At 40.6% G+C, this 12,775-nt stretch overlaps 2 protein-coding genes across 16 annotated transcripts in view; both read left to right on the forward strand.

The window, feature by feature from the left end:
• The window catches only part of LOC146717655 (protocadherin alpha-C2-like), a 214,921-nt gene that overhangs the window by 49,036 nt on the left and 153,110 nt on the right, over positions 1–12,775 (forward strand). Inside the window, exon 1 of one of the 15 annotated variants that reach the window (XM_085479188.1) lies at positions 7,134–9,515. The exons of 13 other annotated variants lie outside the window; for them this stretch is intronic. In XM_085479188.1, the coding sequence (XP_085335314.1) occupies positions 7,158–9,515 (2,358 nt within the window). In that variant the 5' untranslated portion in view covers positions 7,134–7,157. Of the gene's footprint in view, positions 1–7,133; positions 9,516–10,210; positions 12,748–12,775 lie in introns of those variants that run through there. One more of the 15 variants, XM_085479154.1, reaches the window with a different exon arrangement.
• On the forward strand, positions 250–5,996 carry LOC146717658 (uncharacterized). Its single transcript, XM_085434437.1, has 2 exons — positions 250–2,800; positions 3,432–5,996. The coding sequence occupies exons 1-2, from the start codon at positions 443–445 to the stop codon at positions 5,994–5,996; spliced, it is 4,923 nt and encodes a 1,640-aa protein (XP_085290563.1). The 5' UTR covers positions 250–442.

The raw sequence follows: 12,775 nt of genomic DNA on the forward strand, positions 1-12,775 counted from the left end.
AATGTATACGTGTTGTACTTATATTTTCAAATGTATTCGAGTGTCCAGAGTTGGGCTTTGTGCAAAATCCGGTCCTATAGGTCAATAAAGACCTGTTTACGTCAGCGTGAGAATATAACTCATCTGGGGGATTTTAATTTTTTTCTTTTTTTTTTAACTGTAGTCTGTGTAAATAACAAAACCTAACGCTTGATGTCAGTGTAGTTCAGTGGTTCTCTGTATTTGGCAGTACCTTACGTCACGAGTGGTATTTCAACCGAGCCGATATGCTATTTTTCTCTCAAATAGCAAATTTCAAGGTAAGATCGTGATTCACGGCAACGAGTGTGCTTTATTTTCAGAGCATTCCCCCAAAACAGATCCTGGTTAACATACAGGATCATCGGACACTGGCTGGCTTTGCAAGCAGGGATTTTATGGACTATTTTCAGTCATCTTTGTCATGGAACAAAGGGAAGGCAAAGCACGGAAGGACCGGCGGTGTTGGTTCGTCTTCATAATTGTTTTGGTTATTTTATGTAGCGGAGCTTTTGCACAGATCAGATATTCCATATCCGAGGAGGTTCAAGATGGAACCATCGTGGGAAATATAGCTAAGGATTTGGGGCTTGATAAGAGTGCACTCAAAGGCAGAGGATACCGCATTGTAACAGGCTCAACGGAATCACTGTTCCAGGTGAATCAAAACGATGGCATCCTGTATGTGAAAAGAAGGATAGACAGGGAAGAGGTGTGCGAACGAAGCAGTGCATGCACCATCAACCTAAAAACCGTGCTAGAAAACCCACTAGAGATTCACTATGTGGCAGTGGAAATACTAGACATAAATGATCATTCTCCCGTTTTTCCAGAGAAAGAGAAAAGGCTTGAAATTTCCGAGTCGGCTCTACCAGGAGCGAGATTTCAGCTACAGGCCGCGCGTGACCCCGATGTGGGCCAATTCGCAATTCAGCAATATAAACTAAGTCATAATGAATATTTTAGAGTAGAAGTAAAGGACCGTGGCAAAGACCAGAAAATACCATTCTTAGTTCTGCAGAAGCAGTTAGACAGAGAAACAAACGAGAAGCACAAGTTACGTTTAACAGCCGTTGATGGAGGGAAACCGGCGAAATCAGGCGATATAGAAATCACTGTGGATGTACTTGATATTAATGACAATTCCCCAGTGTTCACCAAAGAGCTGTATTCTGCTACACTTAAAGAAAACATCCCCACTGGTACTGTCGTCATTCAAGTGAATGCAACAGATTTGGACCAGGGAGCAAACGGTGAAATAATATATTCATTCGGTAACGAAGTCGATCCAAAAATAATGGAGCTTTTTAGTATAGATGCAAACACTGGCGAAATTCATGTAACAGGTAAGTTAGATTTCGAGAAAAGTACAAGTTATGAAATTGATATTCAGGCATCTGATAAGGCACATGTTCCATTAAAAACTGGCAAGAGTGTCGTGATAACCGTTGCTGACGTGAATGACAATGCACCTGAGATAGAAGTGACATCATTTTCTAGTTCTATCAAGGAAGATTCAAAGATAGGAACTACAGTGGCCCTCATTAGTGTCACCGATTTAGACTCTGGAATCAATGGTAAGGTCATTTGCTCAATCAAACAAGGAGTCCCGTTTACGTTATCTCCATCATTACAGGAAAATATGTACGCTATAGTTACCATCTCCCAGTTAGACAGAGAAATTACTTCTCAATATGATGTCACGATTATTGCAAAGGACTCAGGTGAACCTCCCCATTTAACTGAAAAGACTATAAGCGTGGTTATATCAGATGTAAACGACAACAGTCCAGAGTTTTCAACAAGTCCTTACACGTTTTATATCACAGAGAATAACAGTCCAGGAGCCTCCGTATTTGCGGTGAAAGCCTCTGATCGTGATGAAAATGACTGTGCACGCGTTTCCTATCATATCATCAGAGACGGAAGTGAAGATAATAAAATCAGTTCATTTCTAAATATAAACTCGGATAATGGGGAGATTTTAGCGCTGAAAAGTTTTGACTTTGAAACGCTGAAAACTTTCCAGTTCCAAGTTGTTGCCTCAGATTCGGGAACTCCGTCACTAAGCAACAACGTCACAGTCAGCGTCTTCATCCTGGATCAGAACGACAACGCTCCAGTCATCCTGTATCCACTCAGCTCCAACGGCTCTGCTCAAGGTGTGGAGGAGATTCCTCGAAACGTCAACGCAGGACACTTGGTGACTAAAGTCAGAGCCTATGACGCTGATATAGGATATAACGGCTGGTTGCTCTTTTCACTGCAGGAAGTTACTGACCACAGTCTCTTTGCTTTGGACCGCTATACAGGACAGATCAGAACACTTCGCTCATTCACAGAGACAGACGAGGCTGAGCAAAAACTGATCATACTGGTCAAAGACAACGGCAACGTTTCTCTCTCAGCAACAGCTACTGTGACTGTCAAACTTGTGGAGCCCAAAGAGGCTTTTGCAGCTTCTGATGTTAAAAGTGCGACAAAAGATGATGAGGACAGTAATGTCATATTTTACCTCATGGTAACTTTGGGCGCAGTTTCTGTACTTTTTCTCGTCAGCATCATCGTGCTGATTGCAATGCAGTGCTCCAAATCCACAGACTATACTTCTAAATATCTGCCAGAGACTAATTATGATGGGACACTGTGTCACAGCATCCAGTACAGATCAGGAGAGAAGCGGTACATGCTAGTTGGACCCAGAATGAGTATAGGATCTACTATAGTACCTGGGAGTCATGCGAATACACTCGTGCTTCCTGACAGGAGGAGAACATCTGAGGTAAGGCATACCTTAAAATATAACGTTCTTCCCCTAAGTTGTACTTTTCATTTTAATCACTAGTCATACAAAAATGCATCCCTTTCATCTCCCTCACCTCGATCAGAGCAGCTGTGATATTTTAAAGTGTCTCATTGGACATTATTATAATACCTTGTTATTCTGAAATTATTGAGCAACAAATCAAGGTTGATTTATTTCAGACAAGTGAGTGTTTTTAGCTACCAGTCAATTAATGAGATACAAAAATGTGCGGGACTCACTCAGTGAAAGCAATTTGCAAACTAAATAACTATCCTTGGTGCTGAAAAGTGCCTTGCTTCGTTTCAAGGTAATTCTGCAGTGACACGATTTGCTTAACTCGTGAGATAACAACAATACAAATTTAAAATACTCGCTGGTTCTGCGTGAAATAAAGAGATTATATATTTTTTAATTTGTGTTGGATTTGTAATCTTCTGATGGACACTAAATCTCTTCTTCGCTTTTCATAAACCGATCATACTGCTCTAATAATCCAATATGAAGCCAATTTTCTGTAATGAGAATAAAACTCGCATGGTGTCAGTGCGATATAGAAAACCTTCCACCCACAAGCTTGTCCTTACTGCTTTTTGGTTCCACCCCTTAGCTATTTCACATCGACAAGGGGAGCATCGTTTCGCGGATTGTTCTCTGGGTTTACACCAGGTTTTGCATGTACAAATATCACAGGAGTGTTTGCAAGAACGAGGTTGTTCTTTTTTTGCATTTCCAACAGATTTATAGTCATTGTGATGGATTATTGAAAATTTTCGTTTTCATCATGGAACAAAGAAAACGCCAGTCGGAAATGAGGAGAGGATATCTGGTCGGATGCGTATTTGCTGTGCTTTTGTGGACTGTAGCATCAGCGCAGTTGCGATACTCGATCTCCGAGGAGGTTAACGAAGGAACTGTGGTTGGAAACATAGCAAGAGATCTGGGATTAGATAAAAACACGTTGAAAGACCGGAAGTATCGGATTGTTTCAAGTAATGCGGATCCCCTGTTCTATGTGAATCCAAACGATGGTGTTCTGTATGTGAGCAGAAAGATTGACAGAGAGGAAGTGTGTGCGCAGAGCAGTGCGTGTGTAATAAATGTTAAAACTGTGCTAGAAAACCCACTGGAGGTCCATTATGCTAGAGTAGAAGTGCTGGATATAAATGATCATTCACCCAGCTTCCAAGACAACCAGACAACCCTTGAGATTTCAGAGTCAGTATTACCCGGGACACGATTTCAGCTGAAAGCAGCACGTGACCAAGACAGTGGACAGTTTTCCGTGCAGCAGTATAAACTTAGCAACAACGATCACTTCCGGTTGGAAATTAAGGATAAAGGAGATGATGGAAAAATACCTATTTTAGTTGTTCAAAAATCCTTAGACAGGGAAGCTGCAGGGAGCCATGTATTATCACTGACGGCGCTGGATGGGGGTAAACCTCCGAAATCAAGCGAAATGAATATTCTGGTAAATGTTCTTGATGTTAATGATAACGCTCCTGCTTTCTCTAAAGATGATTATTCTGTTACGCTCAATGAAAATACACCACTTGGTACAATAGTCATACAAGTAAATGCAATAGACTTAGATGATGGACCTAACGGAGATGTAGTTTATTCATTTGGTAAGAGTATAAATCAAAAAGATTTAAATTTCTTTGCTATCAGTCCATTAACAGGAGAGTTAAGCGTTAAAGGGTTGATAAACTATGAGGAGAGGGAAAAATACGAAATAGAAATCCAGGCGTCAGATAAAGGTATGGCTCCTCTAACTACAGAAAAGAGCGTAAAAATAAAGATTGTTGACTTGAATGATAACGCACCTGAGATTGAGGTAACATCATTTTCAAGCTCAATCCCAGAAGATTCCAGACCTGGAACTACAGTAGCTCTTATTAGTGTAAACGACTTGGATTCTGGTCTTAATGGAAAAGTTATTTGTTTCGTAGGTGAGGATGTTCCGTTTGCTTTATCACCATCTTTACAGGATAAGATGTTTTCATTAGTGACCAAATCCCCTCTGGACAGGGAAAAACAGTCACAATATGAGTTGACAATAACAGCAAAAGACGCAGGTCAGCCTCCGTTATCATCTGAAAAGACAATAAGCGTTACGGTGTCAGATGTGAATGACAACCGTCCAGAGTTTTCACTCAGCCCATATACTTTCTATGTTACTGAGGGGAACAGTCCAGGAGCTTCAGTGTTTTCTGTTAATGCCTCTGATCGTGATGAGAATGACAATGCGCGCATTTCGTATCATATTATCAGAGACGGAAGTGAAGAGAATAAAGTCACTTCATTTCTAAACATAAACTCTGAAAATGGGGAAATTTTAGCGCTGAAAAGTTTTGACTTTGAATCGCTGAAAACTTTCCAGTTCCAAGTTGTTGCCTCAGACTCTGGAACTCCGTCACTAAGCAACAACGTCACAGTCAACGTCTTCATCCTGGATCAGAACGACAACGCTCCAGTCATCCTGTATCCACTCAGCTCCAACGGTTCTGCTCAAGGTGTGGAGGAGATTCCCCGAAACGTCAACGCAGGACACTTGGTGACTAAAGTCAGAGCCTATGACGCTGATATAGGATATAACGGCTGGTTGCTATTTTCACTGCAAGAAGTGACTGACCATAGTCTCTTTGCGTTGGACCGCTACACAGGACAGATCAGAACACTTCGCTCATTCACAGAGACAGACGAGGCTGAGCATAAACTGCTCATACTGGTCAAAGACAACGGCAACGTTTCTCTCTCAGCAACAGCTACTGTGATTGTCAAACTTGTGGAGCCCAAAGAGGCTTTTGCAGCTTCTGATGTTAAAAGTACAGCAAAAGATGATGAGGACAGTAACGTCATATTTTACCTCATGATAACTTTGGGCGCAGTTTCTGTACTTTTTCTCATAAGCATCATCGTGCTGATTGCAATGCAGTGCTCCAAATCCACAGACTATACTTCTAAATATTTGCCAGAGACTAATTATGATGGGACACTGTGTCACAGCATCCAGTACAGATCAGGAGAGAAGCGGTACATGCTAGTTGGACCCAGAATGAGTATAGGATCTACTATAGTTCCGGGCAGTCATGCAAATACACTAGTGCTTCCTGATAGGAGACGCACATCTGAAGAGGTAAGGAATATTCAACATTTTCCAATTAAATAAATGCACAGTACATTCGCATTCATGCACTGATTATAGTTTGTGGAAATTTGTGTTTACAACTAATACTTATGGAAACAACTTGAGCGATATCCAAGAACATCTGCCAAGATTTTATTCGTAAGAATTATTCTTCTCTCTCTGTGTCAGTATAAAATGAAATGAGTTAGGCTTTTCTTTAAAATACGAGACAAGTCATTTTAGACATAGAGTATATTTAATATATTAAATGCCATTCTAAAGTCAAACAACTTTTAAAAAAACATCCAGCTGCAAAGACAGATTAAGGAACTAAAACAGATTTAAAAAACAGTATTTTAATTAGGGGTGTTTTTACGTTTTTCTTCTTTATAAAAAATATGAACGATAACAACGCATAACTCAACTGGACCAAGGTGAAGTTTCTGACTATCGCTTTACATGGTGTTGAAAATCCTGTTTCAAGTATGTGTAGTTGTAACTCATATAACGAACCAGGAATCTTAACTTGTTCTTTGCAACAATTGTAACGATACAGAGTAAACATTTAATATTCCTACATGATGAGAATACAACAAAAGAAGCATTGGGTTGGTATTACCCCAGGGTACTCATTTTACTTATTTTTAACTAATGCATTACTAGTGTGTTGTCTGCAGTTAGACTTTTGGTCATGTGGTGTCAGTATAATGGAAGCAAAGTCAGGATTAATAGTTTGTCGTTACTGTGTGTATGTTTTAGATGTTTGGACTCATAATTTAAGCACACAAGAAGGAATAGCCTCAGCCACAGTAGCGTGTGATTGAAGGTGAAGGCTTGTCTCTTTTCAACTATCGATCGCGTTTGGTCACAGATTTACAGGCAGATACAGAACAGTGTACCATTCAGCTGGTACGCTAATACTTCGTTTCACCGAAGAGAAACACTTGGTCGCATGGTGTCAGTACAATATCACAAGTCAGCAGTGTGTGACGTTGTCTCATTGTAATGTGGTTCCTCCTCCTGATAAGGCTCTCACTTCGACGTTACCGCATTCTCTTCTGTTCTCATTCTTCCCTGTAACTGCGATCATTTTATTCCTATTTTCTTAAGAACAGGATTGTTTACAGTAGTGAAAAACACTGTGTTCTATCACGACGTCGCGATGTTTTCTGTGATAGATCTTTGAACATTAAGGACAAGACCATGGAACAAAGAAAACGTGAACGAGAAATAGCGAGAGGATATCTGTTTGGATGTGTAGCTGTTGTGCTTTTGTGGACTGTAGCCTCAGCGCAATTAAGGTATTCGATCTCTGAAGAAGTTGAAGACGGAACTATGGTTGGAAACATAGCAAGAGATCTGGGATTAGATAAAAACACGTTGAAAGACCGGAAGTATCGAATTGTTTCAAGTACTGCGGATCCCCTTTTCTACGTGAATCCAAACGATGGTGGTCTGTATGTGAGCAGAAAGATTGACAGAGAGGAGGTTTGTGCGCAGAGCAGTGCGTGTGTAATAAATGTGAAAACAGTGCTAGAAAACCCGCTGGAGGTCCATTATGTGGAAGTGGAGGTTGTAGATATAAATGACCATGAGCCCATTTTCCACGAAAAAGACAAGAAATTGGAGATTTCAGAGTCAGTGTTGCCCGGAGCACGAATCCAGCTGAAAGCTGCGCTTGATCGAGACATTGGTCAGTTTTCCGTGCAGCAGTATAAACTTAGCAACAACGACCATTTCCGTTTGGAAGTTAAGGATAAAGGAGACGATGGTAAAATACCTATTTTAGTTGTTCAAAAATCTTTAGACAGAGAAATAGCAGGAAGCCATTCACTAATACTGAAGGCCCTGGATGGGGGCAAACCTCCGAAATCAGGTGACATGAATATCCTGGTAAATGTTTTGGATATTAATGATAACGCACCTGCTTTCCCTAAACATGATTATTCTTTTACACTCAGTGAAAATATTCCCCTCGGCACAATAGTCGTACAAGTAAATGCAACGGATATGGATGATGGGCCTAATGGAGAGATAGTTTACTCATTTAGCAACAGTATGAATCAAAATATATTAAATCTATTTGACATTGATTCAATGACAGGGGAAATAACGGTTAAAAATTTAATAGATTACGAAGAAAGGGACAAATATGAAATAGAAATCCAGGCATCAGATAAAGGTTTCGCTCCTCTTACCACAGAAAAAAGCGTCATAATCAAAATAGTTGATGTGAATGATAACGCACCTGAGATTGAGGTTACTTCGTTTTCAAATTCCATCCCTGAAGATTCCAGGCCTGGAACTACAGTAGCTCTTATTAGTGTAAATGATTTGGATTCTGGTCTTAATGGAAAAGTGATCTGCAGTGTAAATGAAGATGTACCGTTCATTCTATCAACATCCTTAAAAGACAAAATGTTTTCATTAGTGACCAAATCCCCTCTGGACAGAGAGAAACAGTCACAATACGAGTTGACAATAACAGCAAAAGACGCAGGTCAGCCACAGTTATCATCTGAAAAGACAATAAGCGTTACGGTGTCAGATGTGAATGACAACCGTCCAGAGTTTTCACTCGGCCCATATACTTTCTATGTTACTGAGGGGAATAATCCAGGAGCTTCAGTGTTTTCGGTTAAAGCCTCTGATCGTGATGAGAATGACAATGCGCGCATTTCCTATCATATTATCAGAGATGGAAGTGAAGATAATAAAGTCACTTCATTTCTAAACATAAACACTGAAAATGGCGACGTTTTAGCGCTGAAAAGTTTTGATTTTGAAACGATGAAAACTTTCCAGTTCCAAGTTGTTGCCTCAGATTCTGGAACTCCGTCACTAAGCAACAATGTCACAGTCAACGTCTTCATCCTGGATCAGAACGACAACGCTCCAGTCATCCTGTATCCACTCAGCTCCAACGGTTCTGCTCAAGGTGTGGAGGAGATTCCCCGAAACGTCAACGCAGGACACTTGGTGACTAAAGTCAGAGCCTATGACGCTGATATAGGATATAACGGCTGGTTGCTCTTTTCACTGCAAGAAGTTACTGACCACAGTCTCTTTGCTTTGGACCGCTATACGGGACAGATCAGAACACTTCGCTCATTCACAGAGACAGACGAGGCTGAGCATAAACTGCTCATACTGGTCAAAGACAACGGCAACGTTTCTCTCTCAGCAACAGCTACTGTGATTGTCAAACTTGTGGAGCCCAAAGAGGCTTTTGCAGCTTCTGATGTTAAAAGTACAGCAAAAGATGATGAGGACAGTAACGTCATATTTTACCTCATGACAACTTTGGGAGCAGTTTCTGTGCTTTTTCTCGTCAGCATCATCGTGCTGATTGCAATGCAGTGCTCCAAATCCACAGACTATACTTCTAAATATCTGCCAGAGACTAATTATGATGGGACACTGTGTCACAGCATCCAGTACAGATCAGGAGAGAAGCGGTACATGCTAGTTGGACCCAGAATGAGCATAGGATCTACTATAGTTCCGGGCAGTCATGCAAATACTCTAGTGCTGCCTGACAGGAGAAGGACATCTGGAGAGGTAAGAGATATTAAAAGTTTTTATTTTATTTTGCGAAATAAGCATATTTCTATTCATGAATTTATGATGGCTTAAGAAATCTTACGTATTCATAACCAGACCTCTTGCAAAAAACCCTAATGTGTTTCTGGCAACATATGCAGTATTTTATGTCCTAAAACATTTTTCCACGTTTGTCATATTTTGAAGCTTCTTAACCTGACACTTAGCAGTTTATAATATACTTATGTTTATCTAATATATGTAAATATCAATCCTTATGCAACCAGCTTAATGGGCCGTAGCTTTCCTTGTGGTTTGTAATTGCTGTCCATGGTGCTGAAAAGAATTCCCACGCTTTCTCTGTTCCTCGAATATTACAAGTACAAAAAGACAAACGTACAGTTTGTAGATCATTTAACGTATTGTTTTGGCTTTAGAAAATAACGTTAGATCATTGTCTGAAAGGCCGTGTTTTTGTTTTGTTTTTTATTAGGGGAATCATTGAGATCTCTTATTGACTCTGGACACCACGTCTTTATCTTTTCTTGTGGCTTGACAGTATGAGTTGTAGCAAAGTATAAAACAATTTTGCATTAAACAGATATGATAAAAACTGGACGAATTCTCTGCTGTGAGACACCTGCTCGCATGGTGTCAGTGCGATAACAAAAATCAGCAGCTCAATATATTGTCGTCATAGCTTTGTAATCCGTCCTCCTCACACCAGCCTCAGTAACACATTAGCGCAGTTTTTCTGTTCTTATTCTAGTCTGCGTTTGCCTCATTTTACCTGTTTAGAAAGGGAGTATTTGTAATCAGGTAACCCCTGGAGTCTTTTTTTAAAGGTCAAAAAACTATTTGTGATGGATTACTGGTGATTTTGGATAGAACCATGGAACAAAGAAAACGCCAGTCGGAAATGAGGGGAGGATGTCTGGTAGGATGTGTAGCTGCTGTGCTTTTGTGGACTTTAGCCTCAGCGCAATTACGATATTCGATCTCTGAAGAAGTTAAAGAAGGAACTATAGTTGGAAACATAGCAAGAGATCTGGGATTAGATAAAAACACGTTGAAAGACCGGAAGTATCGGATTGTTTCAAGTAACGATGATCCCCTTTTCTTCGTGAATCCAAACGATGGCGTTCTGTATGTGAGTCGGAAGATTGACAGAGAAGAGGTGTGCGTGCAGAGCAGTGCGTGTGTGATAAATGTGAAAACAGTGCTAGAAACCCCACTGGAGGTCCACTATGTTGAAGTGGAAGTTTTGGATGTAAATGACCATTCACCTACTTTTTCGGAAAATAGTGCTACACTGGAGATTTCAGAGTCAGTGTTGCCCGGGACACGATTTCAGCTGAAAGCCGCCCGGGATCGAGACAGTGGTCAGTTTTCCGTGCAGCGATATATAATTAGCAACAACGAACATTTCCGTTTGGAAGTTAAGGATAAACGAGATGACGTAAAAATACCAATTTTAGTTGTTCAAAAATCTTTAGACAGGGAAACGGCAAGAAGCCATTCACTAATACTGGCAGCACTTGATGGGGGTAAACCACCAAAATCTGGTAACATGAATATTCTCGTAAAAGTTTTGGATGTTAATGATAACGCGCCTATTTTTTCTAAAGACGTTTATTCAGTGACACTAAATGAAAATGTTCAGGTAGGAACACCAATTATTCAGGTAAATGCAACAGACTTGGATGATGGCCCGAACGGAGATGTGGTTTACTCATTTAGCAACAGTATGCATCAAAACATATTAAGCATTATTGATATTAATTCACTAACAGGACAATTAACTGTTAAAGGTTTAATAGATTATGAGGAGCAGGACGGATATGAAATAGAAATCCAGGCATCAGATAGAGGCCTGGCTCCTCTAACCACAGAAAAAAGTGTAAATATTAAGATAATTGATGTGAATGATAACGCACCTGAGATTGAGGTAACATCATTTTCAAGCTCAATACCAGAAGATTCCAGGCCTGGAACTACAGTAGCTCTTATTAGTGTAAATGATTTGGATTCTGGTCTTAATGGAAAAGTGATCTGCAGTGTAAATGAAGATGTACCGTTCATTCTATCAACATCCTTAAAAGACAAAATGTTTTCATTAGTGACCAAATCCCCTCTGGACAGAGAGAAACAGTCACAATATGAGTTGACAATAACGGCAAAAGACGCAGGTCAGCCTCCGTTATCATCTGAAAAGACAATAAGCGTTACTGTGTCAGATGTGAATGACAACAGTCCAGAGTTTTCACTCAGCCCATATACGTTCTATGTTACTGAGGGGAATAATCCAGGAGCTTCAGTGTTTTCTGTTAAAGCCTCTGATCGTGATGAGAATGACAATGCGCGCATTTCCTATCATATTATCAGAGACGGAAGTGAAGATAATAAAGTCACTTCATTTCTAAACATAAACACTGAAAATGGGGAAATTTTAGCGCTGAAAAGTTTTGATTTTGAAACACTGAAAACTTTCCAGTTCCAAGTTGTTGCCTCAGACTCTGGAACTCCGTCACTAAGCAACAACGTCACAGTCAACGTCTTCATCCTGGATCAGAACGACAACGCTCCAGTCATCCTGTATCCACTCAGCTCCAACGGCTCTGCTCAAGGTGTGGAGGAGATTCCCCGAAACGTCAACGCAGGACACTTGGTGACTAAAGTCAGAGCCTATGACGCTGATATAGGATATAACGGCTGGTTGCTATTTTCACTGCAAGAAGTGACTGACCACAGTCTCTTTGCTTTGGACCGCTATACAGGACAGATCAGAACACTTCGCTCATTCACAGAGACAGACGAGGCTGAGCATAAATTGCTCATACTGGTCAAAGACAACGGCAACGTTTCTCTCTCAGCAACAGCTACTGTGATTGTCAAACTTGTGGAGCCCAAAGAGGCTTTTGCAGCTTCTGATGTTAAAAGTGCAGCAAAAGATGATGAGGACAGTAATGTCATATTTTACCTCATGATAACTTTGGGAGCAGTTTCTGTACTTTTTCTCGTTAGCATCGTGGTGCTGATTGCAATGCAGTGCTCCAAATCCACAGACTATACTTCTAAATATCTGCCAGAGACTAATTATGATGGGACACTGTGTCACAGCATCCAGTACAGATCAGGGGAGAAGCGGTACATGCTAGTTGGACCCAGAATGAGTATAGGATCTACTATAGTCCCGGGTAGCCATGCAAATACACTTGTGCTTCCCGACAGGAGGAGAGCGTCCGAGGAGGTAAGACATTTGCGTCACATTTCCTGGT

The sequence above is a fragment of the Copadichromis virginalis genome, linkage group LG2 (assembly GCF_057382275.1).
Source record: "Copadichromis virginalis isolate Kocher_CV1m ecotype Utaka linkage group LG2, C_Virginalis_male_GT1.1, whole genome shotgun sequence".
Lineage (NCBI taxonomy): Eukaryota > Metazoa > Chordata > Actinopteri > Cichliformes > Cichlidae > Copadichromis > Copadichromis virginalis.